The 25,609-nt window shown below is 40.0% G+C and overlaps 3 protein-coding genes and 1 pseudogene across 3 annotated transcripts; 2 read left to right on the forward strand and 2 right to left on the reverse strand.

Annotated features, from left to right (window-relative positions):
- The first annotated feature begins 603 nt into the window (after nt 1–603).
- Nucleotides 604–5,123, forward strand: LOC121785459 (G-type lectin S-receptor-like serine/threonine-protein kinase At2g19130). The gene has a single exon (XM_042183901.1). The coding sequence runs from the start codon at nt 746–748 to the stop codon at nt 3,155–3,157; it is 2,412 nt and encodes an 803-aa protein (XP_042039835.1). The 5' UTR covers nt 604–745; the 3' UTR covers nt 3,158–5,123.
- Nucleotides 5,124–13,149: 8,026 nt separating this feature from the next.
- LOC121785460 lies at nt 13,150–15,902 on the forward strand (annotated as a pseudogene).
- On the reverse strand, nt 15,871–18,183 carry LOC121785461 (5' exonuclease Apollo-like). The gene is made up of 4 exons (XM_042183903.1): nt 17,870–18,183; nt 17,386–17,594; nt 16,820–16,927; nt 15,871–16,686 (listed from the first exon to the last, which is right to left on the reverse strand). The coding sequence occupies exons 1-4, from the start codon at nt 18,159–18,161 to the stop codon at nt 15,991–15,993; spliced, it is 1,305 nt and encodes a 434-aa protein (XP_042039837.1). The 5' UTR covers nt 18,162–18,183; the 3' UTR covers nt 15,871–15,990.
- Nucleotides 18,184–18,451: 268 nt separating this feature from the next.
- LOC121785045 lies at nt 18,452–22,595 on the reverse strand. The gene is made up of 5 exons (XM_042183382.1): nt 22,281–22,595; nt 21,125–21,554; nt 19,790–21,020; nt 19,527–19,673; nt 18,452–19,251 (listed from the first exon to the last, which is right to left on the reverse strand). The coding sequence occupies exons 2-5, from the start codon at nt 21,167–21,169 to the stop codon at nt 18,647–18,649; spliced, it is 2,028 nt and encodes a 675-aa protein (XP_042039316.1). The 5' UTR covers nt 21,170–21,554; nt 22,281–22,595; the 3' UTR covers nt 18,452–18,646.
- Between the last annotated feature and the right edge of the window lie 3,014 nt (nt 22,596–25,609).

Below are 25,609 nucleotides of genomic sequence, written 5' to 3' on the forward strand. Positions count from 1 at the left end.
CAAAATAAATAATATAAAATTGGGTTATTTGCCTACAAATACACAAACTTTCAACATTTTCTAGTTTTTCCCCCGAATTTTTGTTTTTAATCTAAATGCATGAACTTTCAATTTTTCAACTTTTCCTCCAAAAAATAGTTTTTCTTTAAATTAAAGTTGACGTGTACATCGGAAGTGCCAGCATGGCAATTGAGCTTAGAATGTTTGCCTCCTCCATAGACATTGTGCTTTACTACTTTGCACTTTGGTCGTAATGCGAGTAGATACATTCATTAAATTTTTGCGATCAAAAAATTGAAAATGATACTCTAGTCCATTATCTTTATAATTTAAGTAATATTTGAACAAAAAAAAATAATTTTAATCATGAGATCGCGAAGGTTACCATGTATACATCTCTTTGCTAAATATATACAACACCTAAATGGATCCCAAGAGGGGAACGTATATTTTTTTTCAAACATTCAAATAAAATTGCAGCAGTCTATGACTGGCATTAATTAAAAAATAACAGAGTAACATATAAATTAAAAATGGTAGACAGTAAAACTGAACTTGAATATAGTATCCACATATTACGAACATGCTCACTTTTGACTGCTCATGCTAAGAATATTGACTCGATCAACTCTTAATCTGCAACTTCATGTTTTTTATAGTTAGTTACAAATTCAACTTTGAATGATTACCAACTGCTGAGCTCCTTTGCCCACCATTTCACCCTTCAAGCCCCTCTCTCTCAGCCATGATCATGAGAACCTTTCCTAAGGTGATTCTTGCTCTGATCATCCTATGTTTCAGCAACAACAAAATTTTGTCACATGCAGCTGACACCCTTTCTCCAAACCAAACTCTCTCCGGTGATCAAACCATCGTTTCCTCGGGTGGAAATTTCGAGCTCGGGTTTTTCTCTCCAGGTAAATCTTCCAACTACTACATAGGCATATGGTACGGAAAAATCACTGAGAAAACTGTGATCTGGGTTGCCAATAGAGAAGCTCCCATTTCAGACAAGAACTCTGCCCAACTCAAGATATCAGATGGTAATCTGATGCTTGTAAACGAATCCCAAATCGAGGTTTGGTCAACTGGTTTAGGTGCCACAGATTCAAGAAGTTCTGCATCTGCTGTGCTTCTTGATGATGGGAACTTGGTTTTAAGACAAGGGTTAGGCTCGAATTCTTCATCTCCGGCACTAAATTTATGGGAAAGTTATAATAACCCTTCTCATACATGGATGCCTGGTGCAAAAATTGGGTATAACAAGATTACTAAAAAGAAGCAAATTCTTACATCATGGAAAAACTCAGAGGATCCTGCTCCTGGATTGTTCACACTCGAGCCGGATCTGAATAAGAGCCAATATGTAATAAGGAGGAATAATAGTGAGCAGTATTGGGCTAGTGGAGCTTGGGCTGGTGTGGTTTTTAGTGGAGTGCCCGAAATGAGGACGGCTCTTAAGAATGGCTACAATTTCACCTACGTTGACAATGAGAATGAGAGCTATTACAGGTACACCATTCGTGATCCATCAATTATCTCAAGGCAGATTATGGATGTGTCGGGGCAAGTGAAGCAGCTACTGTGGGTGGGAAATAGCTGGAACGTGTACTGGTCTGTGCCGAAACAGTGTGAAGTTCCTGCTTATTGTGGAGAGTTTGGTATGTGCACTGAGCCCTCATTTCCATTCTGTAGTTGTTTGAGGGGATTCAAGCATAGGTTTGAAGATGAATGGGAGTTGAATGATTTCTCTGCTGGTTGTGTGAGAGAGGATGCTTTGGAGTGTGGGGATGCTGATAGGAGAAAAGATGAGTTTATGATGAGTCCTGGCATGGGGTTGCCTCAGTACTCTCGACAGTTGAGGGTCGAGAGCAGAGGCGAATGTGAATCCGCCTGCTCAAGTGAGTGCTCTTGCACAGCTTATGCATATGATGAAGGCGGATGTTCGCTTTGGGATGGAGGCATATTGAATCTGCAATGGGTTGGTGAAGGAAATAGCAGTGGGAGGACTATCTACATTAGACTTTCTGCTTATTCCTCGGTGTTCCGAGGCCAAAAGAGTGATAAGGGTGTCATAATTGGTGCTGCAGTGGGTTGTTCTGTGGTTGCGTTGGTCATGTTAACAGTTTTGGCTGAACTGTGGAAGAGGTGGAGACGAAGTGTTGAGACAAATAAAGTGGTGGAGGGTTCTCTGGTGGCCTTTAAATACAAAGATTTGCAGAATGTAACTAAGAATTTCTCAGATAAGTTGGGTGGAGGGGGTTTCGGATCGGTTTATAGAGGAACTTTACCTAATTCAACAGTTGTGGCTGTGAAGAAACTTGAGAGCGTTAACCAAGGCGAGAAGCAGTTCAGGGCAGAAGTAGGCACCATTGGCACAATCCAACATGTGAATCTTGTTAGGCTTCTTGGATTATGTCGTGAAGGTGAGAAGCAGTTGTTAGTCTATGAGTACCTGCAAAATGGTTCCTTAGATTTGCATCTCTTCAAAGCTGATGAGTCTAAGGTTTTGGAGTGGAGTACGAGGTATCAGATCGCACTGGGAATAGCTAGAGGCCTAGTGTATCTCCATGAAAAGTGCAGGGACTGCATCATTCACTGTGATATAAAGCCGGAGAACATTCTTCTTGATGCTGACTTCTGTCCCAAGGTGGGAGATTTTGGCTTGGCAAAGCTCATTGGTCGTGATTTCAGCCGGGTTCTGACAACAATGCGAGGAACTAGAGGTTACCTTGCACCTGAGTGGTTATCAGGAGTTGCCATCACAACTAAAGCAGATGTATACAGCTATGGGATGTTGCTATTTGAGCTTGTATCAGGAAGGCGAAACACAGAGCTTTCAGCTGATGATACTGCTAACTTCTTCCCTGCATTGGCTGCAACTGTGACAGTAAATGGAGGTGACATACTTGGTCTTCTAGACCCTTCATTGGAAGGAGATGCTGATGAAGAAGAGGTGTCGACAATATGCAAAGTCGCTTGCTGGTGTGTTCAAGATGATGAACATATGAGACCTTCCATGAGCCGTGTTGTGCAGATTCTTGAGGGAGTTGTGGCTGTAAGCTCGCCTCCGATTCCACAGGGTCTCAAAGTCCTTTTAGCTGCAAGTCCGGAACAACTATTGTTCTTCATTGATTCCTCCACAACAGCACATTAGTTCTGTAGATAAAATATATCAATTTTTCAATATTTTCATAGTACTTTCAATATGTATCTCAATAGTATGTTTGGAGAAATAAACTGTATAACTTGAATAAAGAGGTCATTTATTAACAACTGGTTATACAGCTATATTTATTGTTCCTTCTAAACAGCTTAACTGGATATACACTGCAATGAGTTTCAATCATTCGGAGCAAGAGTCCGTACTTGTAATTTTAGCTCCACGACTCAACCTCCCCAACAAGCTTACCCTACTTATGCGTATACCAAAAAACTTCATGTGACCATTCTTCCTTTTCCTTCCTGACACATGGGAAACACCATTTGCTATAGGTTTTATTTCAGCAACTTCAGCCCTCCTTAAATCTTCCTCGTAATCAAGTTTCTGCTGTACTCTCCAGAGAGCTTGCTCAGGTCCACAAAGGTGGCCAAAGTAGTAACGGGGGTTAATGCAACATGATCTCGAAGACACAATGCCTTTGATATTGACAGGCCTGAGAAGCTCAATGAATTCTTGTATCTCAGAATAGCATGAGTGATCAGAGTAATGGACTTCATAATATTTTGTAGTGTTTCCTGAATTTTCACCCAACCCGTGTATCTCAGAGCAACTTCCGGTATTTTTGCTGCACACTTTTTCATTCACATGAGATGCCGTATTCCCATTTTTCCTAACCACATCCCATGGCATGCCAGATGGAATAATACCTATGGTTGGGCCACGGAATTCATTCAGCTTGCTAAGAGTGTCAGTTTTAAAACTGTAACGAGGAATAGCACGGATTCTAGTAAGAGAGGTGTGGGTTGTGAAGTTGTCATGAAACCCAAGTAGATGTACGATTTGTAATCATTCCGGCCATAACCAAATCTGTAGTGAGGCAAAGTTGAGCTGTTACAGTGATAAACTTCTAAGTAATATAAATCTGTAACACATATACCATTATAACTTCATGTTCAGTGCTTGTGATATATAGAGCAGAAGGTCTTCCTTTCCCAATGAGTCTATTGCAATAACTACTTCATCGTTTGGATGAAACGTGATAATATCAACAATCTGTAAATAGTTGTCAAAAGTGTGGCTCAATCTTCTGAAACATAAAGGAGATGTAAAGGTTCAAGCAACGCAACATCTCTAGAGACATCTCAGCTCAAAGATCTACAAAAAAATTATTCATCCAAATAATTATTCAATAAATGCAAGCACAACAGACTATCTCTAACAATTCTTTCACTGTCTCGTCCACGCCTAAACCAACTAACTTTACACACGCATCTTCTGATTTGTTTCCTTCCTTTCTTGAGAAATAGTAATGAGTGAAAACCTATGTTGAAACCTGAAACAATCTGTAGTACCATAAATCAACCCCACCTTATCAGGGCAGTCTATTCCTCATCTGAACATCTTATATGAACAGAACAGTTAGTCTAAGAATATAGTGAGAGGGAGCATAAATACTATAGCCAGCTTAAGTCATAACGGAACGAAAATAACTACAAAATACAAGAATCATATTTCAGAAGAATACAATATCTACCTGTTTGGAAGCCACTTCATGAGAAGGAAACTAGTACTGAGGGTTGCAGTAAGTATTATACTCCCCTCTGTCCCACCACAAGTGAGGCGTTTCTTTCCGGCCGTTGTTTTGCAAAGATGACAATAAATAGTTCGAGTGGAGAGAAAGTAAAATAAGAGAGAGGATAATATAGAAGAGAGTCGTATATATATTATTCTCTTATTTATTCGGAGTATTATTTTTGCAAAACAACGTCCGAATTGAACCGCTTCACTTGTAGTGGGACGGAGGGAGTACAAAAAAAGAGTATCAAGTGTCTGATCCTTGAGAGCATCAAGCAACACAGCCCTTCCATTTTCCGTGGCTAAACTATTCGATTCCCAACAAAAATCCCCAGTGTGAAGCGTACAGCCAGATTCCCCACGAAACAAGTACACATAACTGAGCCTATTTAGAGTGAACCAAAATAGGTAAAAAAATCTAGCTCCTACGAGATATTTGCAAAATGAAACACAATAAGGCTCTTACAAAATCAAAAGAGGTAAATCAGCAAATTCAATCGCAAGGAAAATCTGGTCCCCAAACAACGCAACCTATGCAAGTTCTAAGTGAGAATTTACAAATCAAAGCAGTAAAAACGAAATAATTGCAGCAAAATCTCGCTGAAACATCACAAAAGAAAAGCAGTAAAAATTTACCAGGACGATGCTGAGCATCGATCTCCTTGAACACGAATTCCACGAAGGAGAGGTAAGGGAGAGAGAATGCCAACTGCCGAACTTGCAGGGGATAAGCTTGGCAGTGAGGCGGGAGCAGACGAGGGGGCCGCGCCGGAGATCCCGGCGGTGTGGTCGGTGTGGAGATGAGTCAGGAAGTAGGCCTGGCTTCCGGCCGCCGGTCTGTCGATTGATATCATTCCGCTTTCCATCGAAACGCTCCGCCGCTGGAATTGAGCTTCAGATATCGTGGCGCGAATATTTAATTATTGAAAGTATTAGTAGTATTTTTATTGTATTTTTAAATGCAAAATTGTAGATTTTCATTTTTCATAGTATTTGTAAAATTCGAGTATGGTTTAAATCAAAGATAGAGGGGATGAAAGATGCCCCAAAATGAGTTAATTATGCAATTATATGCTATTATGCAATAGTAGTCGAGGTAGTCTCATACTCCCTTGATTTCATAAAAATATATGCAATTTTCATTTTCATTTGTCACACGTAAATTATCCACCAAGACTACTTTAACTACCACTCTCCCCCTCTCTCTTACTTTTACCATACAATTCTCCTAATCTCTCTTACTTTACAAATTTTGTCTTAATTCTCATTCCATCTCATCCGCCCATATTTTTATGGGACGGAGGGAGTAAATAGGAAGTGAAAAGATAGCACTAGGATATACTCTCTCCGATCCATTATAAGCGTGTCACTTTTCTATTTGGGATGTCTTGCTATAAGTGAGTTATCCCTTTTTTAGCAAAAAATAATACAGTACTTCATCTTTTATATCACATAGTTTATTCCCTCGCCTACTTTATTCTTTTTTTACTTAATTCTTTAAAGGGCACACTGCCTTAAAAGTCACAAACTTTTGCCAAATTTTGGTTTTTTTCCACGAACTAAAAGATTGGCGTTTAATGTCACGAACTTTACCGGGTTGCTAGTATTTCCCATTTGACTCGACCCTGCAGTTTTCCGGATGAAAATTAGTGTAAGTGGCAAGCCTAAAAGCTGACATGGAGATCGTTGGAAATTCATAAAACGACGTTGTTTTCTACAGCTAAAACGACATAGTTTTATCTACATACCCACTGCAGGTGGTAAAAAATTTCCGGCAGAATGGGTGGCGGCGCAGACGGTGTGACATCCCTAACCCGAATTATGCATTATTTTTTATATATTTTATTGCTTTTATATTTTCTATTGTCCTTTGCATTATGGAAAATAAATGAATTATGTCAAAATAGCGTTTTAATTAATTGCGTGAAATTAGTGTAGTTGTGAGCGTGTATATATAAGTATGCGTGTGTGTGGATTTAGATTAAAGTGTACTGTGTACATAAGTGTAGTGGTTTTATTTATTATTCTTCTAAATGTAACGTAATACTTTCATTTTAATTGTATACTATATTATATTATTGGTACATATATGGGACGTAATTTATGATTAGATCAAACTTTAGAGTGTCCACGATGAGGGAGCCCCGGCGCCTGGACGGATGGGCCAGGGCGGGGAGGGGTGGAAAGGCCATAGCCGACTACTCGGCGTGGACGGGGCAGGGGGTAGGAGCCGCAGCAGCTTATTGCACGGCCCGGTGAACCGTGGCCTGCCGGAAGTTTTTTTTTTTTTTTTGCATTTTCGAATTTGAAATACTTAATTTTTGCGGTGTTTTGAGAAGAGAGAAAAAGAATGAGTAAAATTGCATCTGCAAATAAGCAAGAAGAAGAAAAAATGCAGATCAGATCAGAAGCTGATTACGCGAGGAAGAAGATGACTCCAATTAAAATGATTAATTTGGTCAATTGCATTGGGCGTTTTTATATGGGGTTTGATTAATTTGGTCAAATGACTCCAATTAAAATGATTTGACTCCAATTAAAATGATTTGGTTTAACTATTCTCCGTCCCATAATAGATGACACATTTGAGGATTGTCATGGGATTTTAGGTGATGTTGTTTTATGTGTTAAGTGGAGAGGGAAAATAATATATTTATATTAATGTGAAAGAGAGTTTTTTTCAAAAAAGGAAATGTGACATCTTTTGTGGGATAAACTAAAAAGAAAAGTGTGACATCTATTATTGGACGAAGAGAGTACTATTTAAAAAGCTAATAAACAAGGTTGGTCATTGGTTTTAATTTTTTAATTAAATTATGTTTGTTTTTTCTAATTATTATAGTCCAATAATTTTTATTCGAACTAAATTAAAATATGCCAATAATTGATAAAATAATTTGATTTGTGACTTTGGCGTGTTCACTATTGTTGTGGATAAATTTTTGTAGTTGTGGAAAAAAAAAGTGGCTTGTCCACCAGTCCACTGGACACTCTTAGCCTACATATTATATTAATAAATACTTGTATACATGGAAATATTATAGTACACGTGGGAGGAGCAATGCATATCTTTTTAGATTAGGTGGATGAATTTAAAACCTATGACTAAGAGCATCTCCAATGGCGGACGTCCGGTCGGACATCCGGTCGGACGTCGCGACGGGCGACCGGGACGTCCGCCATTGTGGCGTTTAGGGTCGGATACGGACGTCCCGTGAGGACGTCGGGTGTCCTCGGACGTCACGGCGACGGGCGGGCGGACGTCCGCCATTGTGGCGTCCAGTCGGACGTCCGGTCGGACGTCCCGTTTTTTAAATTTTTTTTTTTAAAACTCTATATATATACGGCTCGTTGAATTTTATTTCATTCGCACCACTTGTGTTAACAAGTTTCTCTCTCTACATCTCTAATTTCATGTATATCTAGAATGTCTAGTGAAAGTGATAGCGAGAATGAGTTGGAGGTCGCTGTTGAAGGTGCGATAGAGAGGCTGCTACAACAGAGGTTGCAGCGGCGGCAGCAGGCGGCGGTACCTCGGCCGATCCATCGTCGAACTCAAGTACCCCGTGACCACATTGCTGCACATATTCGGTTGTATGCGGACTACTTCGCTCCGCAACCGCGTTTTGGGGAAGCCTTATTCCGGCGACGCTTTAGGATGCATCGTCCGCTGTTTCTGCACATCGTGGGTGCTTTAGAGAGAAGATACCTGTATTTTAGGATCAAAGATGATGCAGCTGGCAAACCCGGACTCACGCCCTTGCAGAAGTGCACTGTCGCAATCAGACAACTAGCGTATGGAGGCGCGGCCGACATGTTCGACGAGTACCTCCACATTGGCGAGTCGACAGCCGTCGAGTGTCTGCAGAATTTTGCGCGGGCGTGAGAGCGATATTCGGGGAGCGGTATCTTCGGAGTCGGTGGGCGGTTGTGAAGGGTCCTGCACGGCAGTGGTATATTCCCAACATCGGCGATATCATGTACGCATGTATCATAATGCACAACATGATTGTCGAAAATGAAGCTGCGGAACTGACTCAGTGGACCAATGAAGATGATACGGGTGCAGGTCCAAGTCACGGCGTGGCCACCGTGAATGTGAATATGGGGGTACCTCATGGAGAGGTCGCGCGGCTGCGTGCATTTGCCGACATGCGGCAAACAGATGCCCATGTTCGACTTCAGCAGGATATCATCGAAGAGGTTTGGACTCGGAGGGGTTGACGTGATAATGTATGAAGTTTTTTTTATTAGTATGTAATTTTTTTTTTTCGAATCATGTATGTTTTTTCCGATGAAGTTGTTAATTTTTCCCGTTCGTATTCTCGGTCAAATTTTATTTCCGTAAATGTAAATTGTTTTATTTGTGAATGTATGATTTTTTTATTGCGGGATGTCCTAGTGGGAAGGGCGGACATAGGAGGGGATGTCCTAGTGACGTGGCAGTGGAATGGGAAGTCCTAGTGACGTGGCAGGAGGTGTTTTTGGGATGTCCTAGTGGATGTCCTAGTGGGATGTCCGCCCACTGGAGATGCTCTAAGCTCAGCCGACGGGAGCTCGATATTGTGCAGAAAAAAAAGGAGGGGTAAAAGAAAAAAAAAAGTTGAGAGAAGAGAATATGGAATCTAGAAAGAAATAAATTCATGGTTATTAGTTAAACTTAGTAATTAGTTCACCATATTAGCAATTTAAATATATTACTTCCAATTAGCAAAACAAAATTGCATGATGAAATTCGTACTATTAGGCCGCGTTTGGTACACGGAATTGAATCGAATTGGAATTCAAATTCTATGGAATTGAATTGGAAGGAATTGAAATCGTATGTTTTGCAAAATGAAGTAATAGATATGGTATTGAATTTGAAGAAATTGTGCACACACACTATACACAAAATACACACCCACACACACTTTACACGAAATACACATGATATACACAGACACACAAAATACTCACTTCACACAATGCACACTATACACACTACACACATTACAAACACACAATACACACAATCCACACACTATACACAAAATACACACAATCCACACACTATACACACACTATACACAAAATACACACACCGCACATACCATACACAAAATACACACAATCCATACAATACATGCACTATACTCACTATACACAAAATACACACACTACACATACTATACTCAAAATACACATATTGCACACAATACACACACTGCACAGACTATACACAAAATACACACACTCACACATTATACACAAAATACACACTACATACACTATACACAAAATACACATACTACACAAAAAATACACACACTACACACACTACACAAAAAATACACACATTGCACACTCACTATTCACAAACTGAAATTTCAAATTTGGTTTAGTTTTTCAGTTTTGTTTAGTTTAAACTTTTTTAAAATTTAAATTTTTTGATACGGTTCAATTCGAATCAAAAAAAAATCTAAAAACTGATTTTTTTTCCCGAAAATCGGATGCTTGAAATGTGTGTAGTGTGTGAAGTGTGTGTAGTGTATGAATTGTGTGTAGTGTGTGTGAAATGTGTGAAATTTGTGTAGTGTGTGTAGTGTGTGAAATGTGCGTAGCGTGTGTGAAATGTGTGTAGTGCGTGTGGTGTGTGTAGGGTGTGTTGTGTGTGAAAGTTGTATAGTGTATGAAGTATGTGAAATGTGCGTAGTGTGTGTAGGGTATGAAGTATGTTTTGTGGATATATAGTGAAAATATGCAATTTTATAACTAATTGGAATTCCATTGTTCTACTTTTGATATGGAATTCAAATTGTGGAATTGAAAGATTTGGAATTGCAATTCAAGTCCAAATCCAGATATTTTTGTGGAACCAAACATTGGATTTGGAATTGAAGGCTCCAAGTTCAATTCCACACCTCCAATTCCATGTTCCCAAACATAGACAAGGGCAAAAATGTCATAAATCTAATCTATAAATCAATCTTGATTTTTGTCTAACCTATCGAACAATATTACTAATTTCTTATCTGAATTTGTATCTTAGTTCTTATCTTAAAGTCCATCTTACCTATTTATCTTATGTTATCTCACATGTGTACCAAACGAGCGCTAAAAGGTTTTTTTTTTTTTAAATTAACTTCATATATTTATATCATATATATGAAGGAGGAAATTACAAATCAACTCCTATAACAAGGAGGAAAGACAAATTACGCCACCCAGGGTTCGAACTCGAGACCTCCAGGATAGACGCGGTATCCAGCACCCTTTACCGCTAGGCCAAGGGGCTTGGATAAACCAGCGCTAAAAGGTAATTGTTGATAAGTTAGCTAAGTGTGTGGAGACGAGGCTCAAATATGGAGTTGGGATTAGAGGTCCCCACGGTTCGTAAATCAGCAGTTCCGGTTTTGAGAAAGGCCGAACCGGAACCGAACCGTGAGGCTATTTCATGGTTCCGGTTCCGGTTCGAAAACCGTCGGTTCCGATTCCGGTTCCGAACCGCCTATTTTCGGACGGTTCTCACGGTTCCGGTTCGGTTTTTGCGGGGTTTTATTTTTTGCTATGTAATTTAAAATTTTGACTTATACAATAAATTGGAACAAGAAAATGGATAATTTAAATTGAAATAAGATGAATAAGGTGAAAATCATATCAATTTTATTGAATTTGAGTTGTAACGGACAACGATACATTACAATTTACAATACATATACAAGAACACAACAATGTGATATAATTTACAAGTGTCGTCGGAACATAAATAAAAAAACATGAAATGGGGGGGGGGGGAATGGAAAAAATTGAAAAGGGTTTGAGCTAAACTTAAACTTTCAAAGTTAAACTTTTCAAATTTAAGTTGAGTTGCCTACGTATCCACAATTTTATTGAGGAATCAAAGCCCATGTAGTTCTCTTACCTTGCTTACCTTTTTGGTCGATCGTGCTCGCCATTCACCCCCCCCCCCCCCCCCCCCCCCCCCGTTATTGATATTGTTGAGCGCTCTCGCTTCCGACCTCGTCATCGGTGGAAAAGTCTTCACCATCACTCTCTACACGGAAGTCGAAATCCGGCTCTTGTGCTCTCATGTCCGCCTTTGCTCAATCATCAAGTAACATAGTGGCTTCCATATTTTTGGCGGAGAGATTGCTCCTTTTGTCGTCTAGGACACAACCGACGACACTAAAAGCTTGCTCAACGGCGACGGTGGAAGCGGGAACGGCGAAAATCTCATTAACCATTATCGAGAGTATCGGAAACTCTCAATAGCCGATCAGTTCCCAAGAATAGATACGTAAGGTTGTTTTCACGTTTTACCAGTGTTGTCTTGTCTCATAAATCCAAATCAAATAGTCAAATCCAAACCGCCGGTTCCGGTTAAAATTGATTTTTTTTTATCAACGGTCATTTTTAAAAAGTAAATTACTGATTCCCCTCTCATCTCTCTCACCATAAATACAATCGTTTCATTACTTAAATTCAACCGATTCTGAACTACACTCACCTTCTTCACTTTTTCAAACCACCATTCCCTTCACAATCCTTCTTTTATTTGCTCAATCGTAGCTATGTCCAGTGTAGGAAGTGAGAAGAGAAAATGCAAGAGGCTGCGGGCGGCGCCACCACTCAAAGGCGACACTCAATTCGAAAAGCTAGTAGATCCGATCGTCGGATATCTCAAAAATGTGAGGAAAATGGATCAATTTGAATTCAAAATCAGAATTTAAAAAAAAAATGAAAATCGGCCGAAACCGGCGGTTTTGGGGTAAAACCGGCGGAACCGCCGGAAAACCGTCGATTTCACGGTTAACCGCCGGTATTTGCCTGTTTCGGTAAAAAAAAAACGTCCGTTTCCGGTCAAAAAACCACTTGAAAAAGCTGCCAACGGCTGACGCCTCGGATACCTCGCCGGAACCGTGAAATCGCCGGTTAACGGGCGGTTCGGTGACGGTTTCGGTTCGTAAAATCTTGAACCGGAACCGGCCCGCGGTTCCAAATACGACGGTTCCGGTTCATAAAAATTGTCACGGTTCCGGTTCGGCGGTTAACCGCCGGAACCGGAAACCGTGGGCACCTCTAGTAGGGATCATCACTCCCTCGTTTCGAACGACACAAACCAAATTCGGCCAACAACATAGAAAAGGAATCCAGCATGCGAACCACCACAAATAGACATGCAAACTGAGTAGGAATTAAAATTAACCGAGCCCAAAAATTTGAGCTGTAGAAGAGGCTAAGATGTACTACAAATCATCACTGTCTCAAACCCTAAACCACATCGACCAAGAAAATAGAACAAAAAAATTGGACACGAGCGAGCCCAAACTCAAATATTTTTGTTTAAACATTACTTTCTCAACAGAGGCACGAATATTTTTGTTCAAACATTCAAATAAAATTGCAGCAGTATATGACTGGCATTAATCTAAAATCAACAAGAAAGGAGTATATAAATAAAAAAATGGTGACAGTAAATCTCAACTTGAATATAGTATTCCACATATTACGAACATCCTCACTTATGACTGCTCATGCTAAGAATATTGACTCGATCAACTATTAGTCTGCAACATTATGTATTTTATAGTTAAAGTTTGAAATCCGAGTTTGAATAATTTCCAGCTGCTGAGCTCCTTTGCCCACCAGTTCTCCCTTCAACTCCTCTCTCTCAATCAGGCCCATGATCATGAGAACCTATCCTAATGTGATTCTTGCTCTGATCATCCTATGTTTGAGCAACAACAAAATTTTGTCACATGCAGCTGACACCCTTTCACCAAACCAAACTCTCTCTGGTGATCAAACCATCGTTTCCTCGGGTGGAAATTTCGAACTTGGGTTTTTCTCTCCAGGTAAATCTTCCAAGTACTACATAGGCATATGGTATGGAAAAATCACTGAGAAAACTGTGATCTGGGTTGCCAATAGAGAAGCTCCCATTTCAGACAAGAACTCTGCCCAACTAAAGATTTCAGAAGGTAATCTGATGCTCGTAAACGAATCCCAAATCGAGGTTTGGTCAACTGGTTTAAGCACCACAGATTCAAGAAGTTCTGCATCTGCTGTGCTTCTTGATGATGGGAACTTAGTTTTAAGACAAGGGCTAGGTTCGAATTCTTCATCTCCAGCACAATATTTATGGGAAAGTTTTGATAACCCTTCTCATACATGGATGCCTGGTGGAAGAATAGGGTATAACAAGATTACTAAAAAGAAGCAAAGTCTTACATCATGGAAAAACTCAGATGATCCTTCTCCTGGATTATTCACACACGAGCCGGATCTAAATCAGAGCCAATATGTACTTAGGAGGAATAACAGTGAGTATTGGGCTAGTGGAGCTTGGGATGGTTTCATTTTTAGTGGAATACCTGAAATGAGGACGGCACGTAAGTCTGGATACGATTACACCTTCGTTAACAATGAGAATGAGAGCTATTACATGTACAAAATTCGTGATCCATCACTTCTCTCAAGGCAGATCCTGGATGTCTCGGGGCAGTTGAAGCAGCTAATGTGGATGGGAGCTGGCTGGAACGTGTACTGGTATCAGCCGAAGCAGTGTGAAGTTCCTGCTTATTGCGGAGAGTTTGGTGTGTGCAATGAGCCCTCGTTTCCATTCTGTAGTTGTTTGGAGGGATTCAAGCATAGGTTTGAAGATGAATGGGAGTTGAATGATTTCTCGGTTGGTTGTGTGAGAGAGGATGCTTTGGAGTGTGGGGATGCTGATAGGAGAAAGGATGAGTTTATGATGAGTCCTGGCATGGGGTTGCCTCAGTACTCTCGACTGTTGAGGGTCAAGAGCAGAGGCGAATGTGAATCTGCCTGCTCAAGTGAGTGCTCTTGCACGGCTTATGCGCGGATGTTCACTTTGGGATGGAGGGATATTGAATCTAAAATGGGTTGGTGAAGGAAATAGCAGTGGGAGGACTATCTACATTAGACTTTCTGCTTATTCCTCAGTCTTCCGAGGCCAAAAGAGTGATAAGGGTGTCATAATTGGTGCTGCAGTCGGTTGCTCTATGGTGGTGTTGGTCATGTTAGCTGTTTTGGCTGCAATGTGGGAGAGGCGAAGACGAAGTTGTGGGACAAATAAAGTGGAGGGTTCTTTGGTGGCCTTTAAATACAAAGATTTGCAGAACGCAACTAAGAATTTCTCAGATAAGTTGGGTGGAGGGGGTTTCGGATCAGTTTATAGAGGAACTTTACCTAATTCAACAGTTGTGGCTGTGAAGAAACTTGAAAGCGTTAACCAAGGCGAGAAGCAGTTCAGGGCAGAAGTAGGCACCATTGGCACAATCCAACATGTGAATCTTGTTAGGCTCCTTGGATTATGTCGTGAAGGTAAGAAGCAGTTGTTAGTCTATGAGTACCTGCAAAATGGTTCCTTAGATTTGCATCTATTCAAAGCCGATGAGTCTAAGGTTTTGGAGTGGAGTATGAGGTATCAGATCGCGCTGGGAATAGCTAGAGGGCTAGTGTACCTCTATGAGAAGTGCAGGGACTGCATCATTCACTGTGATATAAAGCCAGAGAATATTCTTCTTGATACTGACTTCTGTCCCAAGGTGGGAGATTTTGGCTTGGCAAAGCTCATTGGTCGTGATTTCAGCCGGGTTCTGACAACAATGCGAGGAACTAGAGGTTACCTTGCACCTGAGTGGTTATCAGGAGTTGCCATCACAACTAAAGCAGATGTATACAGCTATGGGATGTTGCTATTTGAGCTTGTATCAGGAAGGCGAAACACAGAGCTTTCAGCTGATGATACTGCTAACTTCTTCCCTGCATTGGCTGCAACTGTGACAGTAAATGGAGGTGACATACTTGGTCTTCTAGACCCTTCATTGAATGGAGATGCTGATGAAGAAGAAGTGTCGACAATAAGCAAAGTCGCTTGCTGGTGTGTTCAAGATGATGAACATATGAGACCTCCAATGAGTCGTGTTGTGCAGATTCTTGAGGGAGTTGTGGCTGTGAGCTTGCCTCCGATTCCTCAGGGTCTCAAAGTCCTATTAGCTGCAAGACCAGAACACATAGTCTTCTTCACTGATTCCACCACAACAGCAAATTAGTTCTGTAGATAAAATATTTCAATTTCTCAATATTTTCATAGTACTTTTAATATGCAACTCAAAACTAGTATGTTCGGAGTATTAAACTGCATAACTAGAATAAAGTGGTCATTTAGTTACAACTGGTTACATAACTATATTTATTGTTCTTTTTAAACAGCTTAACTGGATATACACTGCCATGTGTTTCAATCATTCGGAGCAAGACTCCGTACTCGTAATTCTAGCTCCACGGCTCAACCTCCCCAACAAGCTTACCCTACTTATGCGTATACCAAAAAAATTCATGTGATCGTTCTTCCTTTTCCTTCCTGACACATGGGAAACACCATCTGCTATAGGTTTTATTTCAGCAACTTCAGCCCTCCTTAAATCCTCCTCGTAGTCAAGTTTCTGCTGTACCCTCCAGAGAGCTTGCTCAGGTCCACAAAGGTGACCAAAGTAGTAACGAGGGTTAATGCAACATGATCTCGAAGACACTATGCCTTTGATATTGACAGGCCGGAGAAGCTCAATAAATTCTTGTATCTCAGAATAGCATGAGTGATCAGAGTAATGGACTTCATAATATTTTGTAGCGTTTCCTGAATTTCCACCCAATCCGTGTATCTCAGAGCAACTTCCGGGATTTTTGCTGCACTCTTTTTCATTCACATGAGATGCAGAAGCACCAACCGTATTCCCATCTTTCCTGGCCACAGCCCATGGCATGCCAGATGGCATAATACCTATGGTTGGGCCACGGAATTCATTCAGCTTGTTAAGAGTGTCAGTTTTAAAACTGTAACGAGGAATAGCACGGATTCTAGTAAGAGAAGTCTGGGTCGTGAAGTTCTCGTGAAAACCAAGTAGATGCATAATTTGTAATCGTTCCGGCCATACCCAAATCTGTAGTGAGACAAAGTTTTGCTGTTTCAGTTATAAACATCGAAGTACTATAAATCTGTAACAGATACTTCATGTTCAAAGTTTTGCTGTTTCAGTTATAAACTTCGAAGTAATATAAATCTGTAACAGATACCTTCATGCTCAGTGCTTGTGATATATAGAGCAGAAGGTCTTCCTTTCCCAATGAGTCTATTGCAATAACTACTTCATCGTTTGGATGAGACATGATAATATCAACTATCTGTAGATAGTCGTCAAAAATGTGGTTCAATCTTCTGAAACATAACGGTGATATAAAGGTTTAAGCAATGCAACATATCTACAGACATCTCAGCTCAAACCTCCACACAAAAATTATTCATCCAGCATTTAATAAATGCAAGCACAGCAGACTATCTCTAAAAATTCTTTCACTGTCTCGTCCACGCCTAAACCAACTAACACTATGTTGAAACCTGAAACAATCTGTAGTACTTATTTAACACAAAACAAAACAAAACAAGAAAATCATGAATCAACCACGACTTATCAGGGCAGTCGATTCCTCATCTGAACTTCTTATATGAACAGAATAGTTAGTCTAAGACAATAGTAAGAGGGAGCATAAATACTATAGCCAGCTTAAATCTGCTACCTAAGGCAACGAAAATAACTACAGAAAACATGAATAATAGTATATCAGAAGATTACAATAAATACCTGTTTGGAAGCCACTTCACGAGAAGGAAACGAGTATTGTGGGTTGCAGTAAGTATTATCCAAATAAAGAGTATCGAGTGTCTGATCCTTTAGAGCATCAATCAACACAGCCCTTCCATTTTCAGTGCCTAAACTATTTGATTCCCATCGAAAATCCCCAGTGTGAAGCGTACAGCCAGATTCACCACGAAATAAGTACATAACTGAACCTATTTATTTAGAGTGAACAAAAATAGGTCAAAACCTCTAGATCCTACGAAATATTTGCCGCAAAATTAAAATGTTGATTGCATGAAACACAATAAAGCTCTTAACAAATCAAAAGAGGTAAATCAGCAAATTCAGTCGCAAGGAAATTCTGATCCCCAAACAACGCAACTAAAGCAAATTCTAACTGAGACGTCACAAATCAAAGCAGTAAAAACAAAATAATTGCAGCAAAATCTCGCTGAAACATCACAAACGAAAAGCAGTAAAATATTACCAGGACAATGCTGAGCATCAATCGCCTTGAACACAAATTCGACGCTGGAGCGAGACGAAGGAGAAGTCAGGGAGAGCGAATGCCAGGTGCCGATTTCGACGATGCGGAGGAGAGAGACATCGAATCCCGGGAATTTGCAGGGGATAAGCTTGGCAGTGAGGCGGGAGCAGAAGAGGGGGCCGCGCCGCCACGCGGCGGAGAGACCAGCGGTGTGGTCGGCGTGGAGATGCGTCAGGAAGTAGGCCTGGCTGCCGGCCGCCCATCTGTCGACCGATATCATTCCGCTCTCCATCGAAGCGTTTTTTTGAGCTTCTGAAATCGTGGCGCAAATATTTATTTATTCATGTGAAAATTTAATTATTTTTATTATATTTTCAAATGCAAAATTGTGGATTTTCATTTTTTCAAATTTATATAATTCGAGTATAGTTTTAATCAAAGGATATGGGGAAAAAGATGCCCCAAAATTGAGTTGATTATGCAATCATATTCCCTAATCAAAGCGAGGTATAGGACCATAGATTAATAGATAACGATTTTAGAGAGGAAAAAAAGAGAACGAATACATTGAGCGAGAGAGAGTAAATAAAAAACTGTGTTAAATCGTCAAACAAAGAGTTGCGTTGATCTGTGTTCAATCAAACAGTTAAACCGATAGTTTTAAACATAAACAAAATAAAAAAATCAAAGTCGCACAACAAATAACTGAGAGAGATCACGCACTCGCACACACAGCATCACTCGAAGATGCCTTATTCAAACGATATTTTTTTAATTTTAAAGCTCTCCAAGATTTCCCTCGCTCCGGCTCCGGGGAAAGGAGAAATCACTCCTCAAGCTCGGCACCTTGCTGCTAAAGTCGAGCTGATGCCCCATGCCCGCTGTCTTCATCCCACTCGGAGGCAGGCGCATGTGACGGCTCCTTGTTGGCTTCGGTGAGACCCCAGCTTGAACTTTCCGGCTATGGCTTGAAGTAGATGCTCCCTTCTGAGAAGCCATGCCCTTCCTCGCAGTCTTGGATTCCAGCCGGTGGCCACGGTCGATTTGGTGGGAGCTCAATCGGGCTGACCGGTCTGCTGCGTCCTTTGTCGTCCCGACTTTGATGGATTGTCTGTTGTAGTATGTGAGGTTGGGAAGAAGGCTCAGCACATGCTTTTTTAGTTGTTCGTCGCCAACATTCTTCTGAGCTGGGTTCCCTTCCAGGCTGAGGGCGTGCAGGGAGTTGTAATTAGCCGCGAGCTGACCAAGACATTTGGTTGTGGAGATTTTGTTGAAACGCAGATCGAGAACGTTCAGTTTGAGGAGGCGGTGAAGACCTTCGACCTCACTGATCTTGTTGCCAGCTAAATATAACTCCTTGATGGAGGAACAAGCTCCGAGGCCTTCAAACAAAATGAAGTTCATTTAAAACAAGCTGTATTGCACAAATAGAAGCAACCAGGAGAGAAATGACGGCAACTAAAAAAGAGCATTTTCTATTGTATTGAACAAGTAACTCCCACAATGCAAAATAGTTGCTCCAATTTCATAACATTATTTTCACTTCAATCTTAACAAGATTTAATATAGATGACAGAACTCTCACATAATATACTAAAGCTACACATAACATCAGATCCTAGCACTATTCATGATACTTAATAAAGAGGAGACATACCATGCCCGATTCTTAAAATGCGATTATAGCTCAGATCAAGCACACGGAGTCGTGTAAGATCCCGCAATCCTTCAATGGTGGAGATACTGTTTTTTGAGAGATTCAGAACATGGAGTCCTCGAGGAAGAGTACCAGCAGCTATCCTTACTGAGATTATAAGACCAGCCAATACAAGATCATTTAGCAAAGCATAGTATAATAAGAAAGGGGCACAAAGAAATGATGCGTGAAAGGAGTAGAAGAATAAATGACAGAGAACAAACCTATAGCATTTCCAGACAGATTAAGGGTTTTGAGGCTCCCAAAAGCACTCAGAAAGGGGATCACTTGTAACCCAAGGTTACTCAGCTGAGCTGATGTAGATGACACGTTCATAGAAGAGATGTATCTTTTTGCTGCTTCCATTCCAGGGTTGACCTTGACTTCCACCTTTGAAGTGGTGGGATCCTCCAATAAGGGATTGGCTTTGGGTGTCTCTTGATCATAGCTTGGATCAGACTCATTAGATTCTTCTGGTGGGCCACAGTGCTGAACGTTGATGACCCAATTCTCAATTCGCTTTATCTGGAAGTCCTTAGCGGGTAATTTGTCCCAATTATCAAAAGAAGTGTCTCCTTTTGCATCTTTCTGCACATTAGGTATTATCCAGTCTTTTGCTGAACCTTCATAATTATAATTCTCATCTGTTTCATCAGCAGGATTTTCACCTATATTGTCGTCATCATTATGCACTGCATCATGTCTTTCTTGATATGGCACTTGCCTTCCAACTCCATCCATCCCTTTCTTCCTATAATCTAGAGTAATCAAATCCTCAGCAGATCTAGGGCGCACTATAGAGGATGGAGAGTATTGCTTGGGGGAACCCAACCTAGGTAAAGAACGTGATTTTACTATAAAGTGTCCACTGTGTGGTGTAACATCATCAGAACCATGCTCACCTGATACAGCATTATCATATTTCCCGTTACCTTCTTCTAGAAGTTGTTCTCCATCTCCAGTTGAATATATAGACATATGTTTAGCATCAGAACCAACTTGAACAGAATCAGATAGCAACGGATCTGGATATTGATCTGAGAGGCTGGGTCCATTATTATCACTGCTTTCTGGCAACTCTGTCCTACTATGATCTCCAGATCCATCAAATGAAATTTTCTGCTCTGTTTCTTCCTCTGAGCCATCAGCAGCCGAGGTTTGCTCTTCCCAATTTAATCCGTTTCCCACAGATTGGCACTTTCTAATTTGTGTGTTCTTATGAATCTTAGTATCACTTTCAGTACTGTCTTTGCCATTCATTTCCTCAGATCCACAGTCATGTTCGGTTGGAGAGTAGTCAGTCACATGATCAGCAAAATAATCGACTGTGTGTTTCTCCTCTTTCAGGCAAGGCTTATTTCCTGTATTTAAATCAGAAGAATTCCGTAAAGCCTGCTTTGGTGGTGAATCTTCCAGAGTTTTGCGCATTGCTTCACTAGATTGTGGAACCGTTTTCTGTTCATGGAAAAGAACAGAAAAAATTAGATAAAAGTAGCATGTATGAAAATATAAATAATAACCCAATAATGACAAGATACTTATATGGACAATGCACCAACCTTATGTTTGGGAGACTGAGCTTGGAAGCATGAAAATCTGACCATCCTTCGGAGATTGACAATTCATTCACATCTGATTTCTCTTATTGAAAAACTGAAGATAACTCGAAATTAAGTACTCTTATTCTCCTAAAAACACTCAAGAACAACTACCGAGAACAAATCACACGCAGCAGCAAATACTTTTTGAATTGATAAAGCCAACCTTAGCCATAATCAACGGATAAACCCTCAGAGATGCGGCACAATCTCCAAACATGGGATGATCTAGATCTCCTCAAAACACATACAAAAATCACACTCTCGTTATCACCCCACACCTGCTCAGAGGTGTGAGAAACCTTAGAAGTTGTTGAATCTGCCAGAATGAAATAGAAACTTTGGCAACAGCAAGTGCCCAGTTCTGATTATGCATATAAGAGACAGATGCCTGGTAGAGAAGAACCCATGTCAGTGCATGCATAATACCTTTTCAATAAATACCTCTAGTTTTCATGAAGTTCATATATAAACCTCTTCATATAAGATTTAAGAGTTCCAAAGTCAGATTCAATTCGAATACTAGTAGTATATTATTTAGCCACATAAAAGTTCACCATATGTCCCCTTTCCTCTCTGGAGATGATAAAACATACTTCCACAGAAAAAAAAAACTAGAAAATCTTAGGAATAAGGGGTTTGGCAACATCAGAGTTGGATCCGTGTTTCACTCAATTCCAAACAATTACTAATTTCTGTACACAGAAAAGAGAAATCATCATCAAATGCGAAAGCATAACAGGGATTAATAGACACTTTAACAAATGGCAAATACAGCTGAGTTATAACTTAAGATTCATCATGAAATAGGAGTGTTACACAATTAAAATCTTATCAACGATAAATAAATTCCAATCAACTACACAAGCAGACAAAATCTCATCAATTTACTCATATTTTTCAACGAACGACAACCAATCAGAAAACATCCACAACAGAATCCCAACTTCTGCACAACTCATTTCTCGGATCAAAGGATCTAATTCTCCATCAACAGCTAACAAATTCAACCACAGATAACAGAATAGCTCAAAACATCATCCATTAACCCCTCTATAACGACAAAAAAACTCCCAAAACAATTAAAAATAAAATAATAAACAAGCTACGATCTGACCTCTTCTCAGCCAGATTGCCAGGAGATTACAGCTCCTGAAGCGATAATCAGCAACTAAAAACATAAATTAAAAAAAATCAAATAGGCAGATAATTTGCAGCAATTATCTGTAATTTTGGGGAAAAAACGAGAAGGTCAGGTGAGATTTATAGTGAGTTATAGGGCGAAGGTATCGGGATATGATGAATGAATGGAATTCGCTGCAAATTAGGGTATTCTGAGAACAAAGGGAAATTTGATACGATAATAAAGAAAGTGAGAACAAAAACTGATAGAATAAATGCAATAGTATGAAACAGCAAATCTTAATCTCCCTCGGATCGAATTTTTGTTATGATTGATTTTAGCCTCACATATTTTTGAGGTGCGGCAATTAATTTCATATTTTATTTTTTGTTTTTATATAGGTATATTTTGTAATTTTATAAAATTCTCTCTTTTATTTTGAAATTTTAAAAGGATATTATTTGGACAAAATTATAAAAGAATTTTGAAAATATAAAAGTATTTTATTTGGTACTCATATTTTTAACATAAGGGTTAATAGTATATCAACACAATTATTATAACTTGATCTTGTATTTTTTAGCTAAAATTGGCTACTCCACGGATTAAGGCCACTTGTATCTCGTCCCGCCGAGACGAGACGATGGCGAGACGCGTTGCAGCGTCCCGTCTCGTCCCGGTCTCGCTGAGACGCCCGTCCCACCGAGACGAATCGCGGGTTGTCTCGCTATGCGCTCGCGCGACGTGGCGCGCTCCGGCGCCATGTGTGACGCCCACTCGCCGGCCCGCGAGTGGGCTTCGTCACGCTGACGCAATAAATCAGTTTTTAACATTTGAATTTAATAAAAAAATAAATAAATAAAAATCGAAAACGGTAATATTACCGTTTTTCGACCGTTTTCCTTTTTTTATTTTTTATTTTTTTACTCTATAAATACTCATATTTCATCTTCATTTCACATACAAATACACATCTATTCTTCCCAAATCATCTCCATTTTCTCTCCAATTTTCATCTAACCTCTCCAATTGTCATCACAAAATGTCCGGCGACGGCAACTATGGCGGTGGCAGCTCCGACGGGTTTGACATCAACGCGTTTGGCGACTGGGGGCATGTATAATGTCTTGGGTGGTTCCGGCTCCGGTTCGTCGACGCCGGGTACCCAGGGCTCGTTGACGCCGGCGGGGTACTAACCACCCCATTTTGATGTTGATGCATACGCTCGTCCCTCCGCCCCGAGGAGTTCGCAGGGAGTATCCCAAATTCGGGAGGATTATCCGGATGAACCCACTCCGGAAGGAGGACGAGGCGGAGGCGACCGAGGAGGAGGAGGATGTAGGCCGACATCCGTACAGCCACAAGGACACGATGGCTGTGTACAATGCCTGGATCAGCGTCTCGTACAATCCCATAGTCGGGAATCAACAAACTCGGAAGTGCTTCTGGAAAAAGGTCACCGAGGCCTACAACGAAAATTAAGCCGAAGGGGTCCCGCCGCCGCACATTGAAGATGCTCCGCGCTCACTTTGACCGAGTCGACAGAGAGGTCAAAAAATTCTGCGGCATCTACAAGAACGAAGCGGCTCATTACCAAAGCGGAGCCACGGGAGCCGACATTCTGAGATCGGCTTTGCGAGTCTATTTCGAAGACAACGGCAAAGAATTCAGACATGTCGATGTTTGAGAGGCTGTCAAAGACAAGGAAAGGTGGCCCGGCTGTGTCCGGTCCAGCTCGGGCTCGACCTCGAAGCGCACGAAGCACACGGCGTGTCACACCTCAACCCCTCTGACGTATACTCTTATAATAAATAAATCCCTTATCATAAAAGCAATCAATACACGTGTCTAATTCATAGAACACTCATATTATATAAGTTCAAGCAAACACTTATCCGATACATATTTCAAAATATCCTGTAAAGTAGTGGAACCCTCTCACCACTCTATATACTATACATTTATCTACATGCAAAATGATGAGGATGAGAAGGTTGCCAATATGCGTCAGCCGCCGAACCTAATAACAGGTGGAGTTCCTATGACCCATGTCAGTCAAAATTTTACTGCTATCTTATTCCTGAAAAATATTAGTGGTTTATATGAGCCACAACTCAGTATATATAAATTTCCACCTTTAATCTCACATGATACAAACATCAAGCATATTCTTTTATTAATACATATAATCAGAAACAATATATAACATAATTTAAAAACAAACCAGTTCATATTCATATGCATATGTCACTCTATTCAGTTTATTATTCTGTAACAGTCAAGCCTGGTATCTGCCCGGGATTCCTCTATGACCCGAAGGTCTCTCTGTAATTGGACTCATAGGTCCCTCTGTATTTGACCCGAATGCCCCTCTGTAATTGGACTCATAGGTCCTCTGTATTTGACCCGAAGGTCCCAATATGTTTGACCCGAAGGTCCCAATATATCCACTGTGATTTCAGATCCAGGGCAAAACCGTCACAGATCTTCTTTAATCACATGATTCATGTACTTTCAATACCATATGTAAAATATCAATTACATATTTCTATCATATAATTCATTTACAACATCATATTCATTGCACCAATCACATATCCATATCATATTCCACCATCTATATCAAATAACACATAATCATATTGGATCACATCATATAATCAAATCATTCATTGTGTTTAACACCTAACAAGGAAACAAATAAAACATGTAAAATTAGAAGTGTGATTTATACACACCTGATCACGGTAGATAAACTACTAAAAAAAACTCGACCCCTTCCCTTCGTTTTCCACTCTCAAATTGTACATTGTTATTACGTCTAAATTCTGAATATTCTTCTCCTTATTATTTTCTACTTCTGCTGTTCTTCTCTCTCTCTTTTTTTCTCCTAACTTTCGTCCCTTTTTAATACATGTATACTATAGCTTCCTCCAATCTCCTCTCTTTTTTTCTTATCCTACTATCCATATGATATGTGAAGCCTAAAAGCTTTATATGATGTAGAATTAAAATAATATATCTAAGTCGGCTAAATAAATCATTGAACCACTAAATTGATTGATCTCATCCATTTTCATTATTTTATTTCATTTATATTAAAATTTTGAGATGACTTATGGTTAGCAACTTACACGTATTTTTTTATAAGTACACCTATTACAAATAATATATAAAATATAACATATATGTAATATACATATATACTAATCTATATAATAAAATAATATATACACATCCCTTTTAACAATTCCCGTAAATCAAAATTATTCATATATTCGACTATATTGAGTCGTCATAACAATAAATATATTCTCTATGAC

Source organism: Salvia splendens, chromosome 21 (assembly GCF_004379255.2).
Source record: "Salvia splendens isolate huo1 chromosome 21, SspV2, whole genome shotgun sequence".
Classification (NCBI taxonomy): Eukaryota; Viridiplantae; Streptophyta; class Magnoliopsida; order Lamiales; family Lamiaceae; genus Salvia; species Salvia splendens.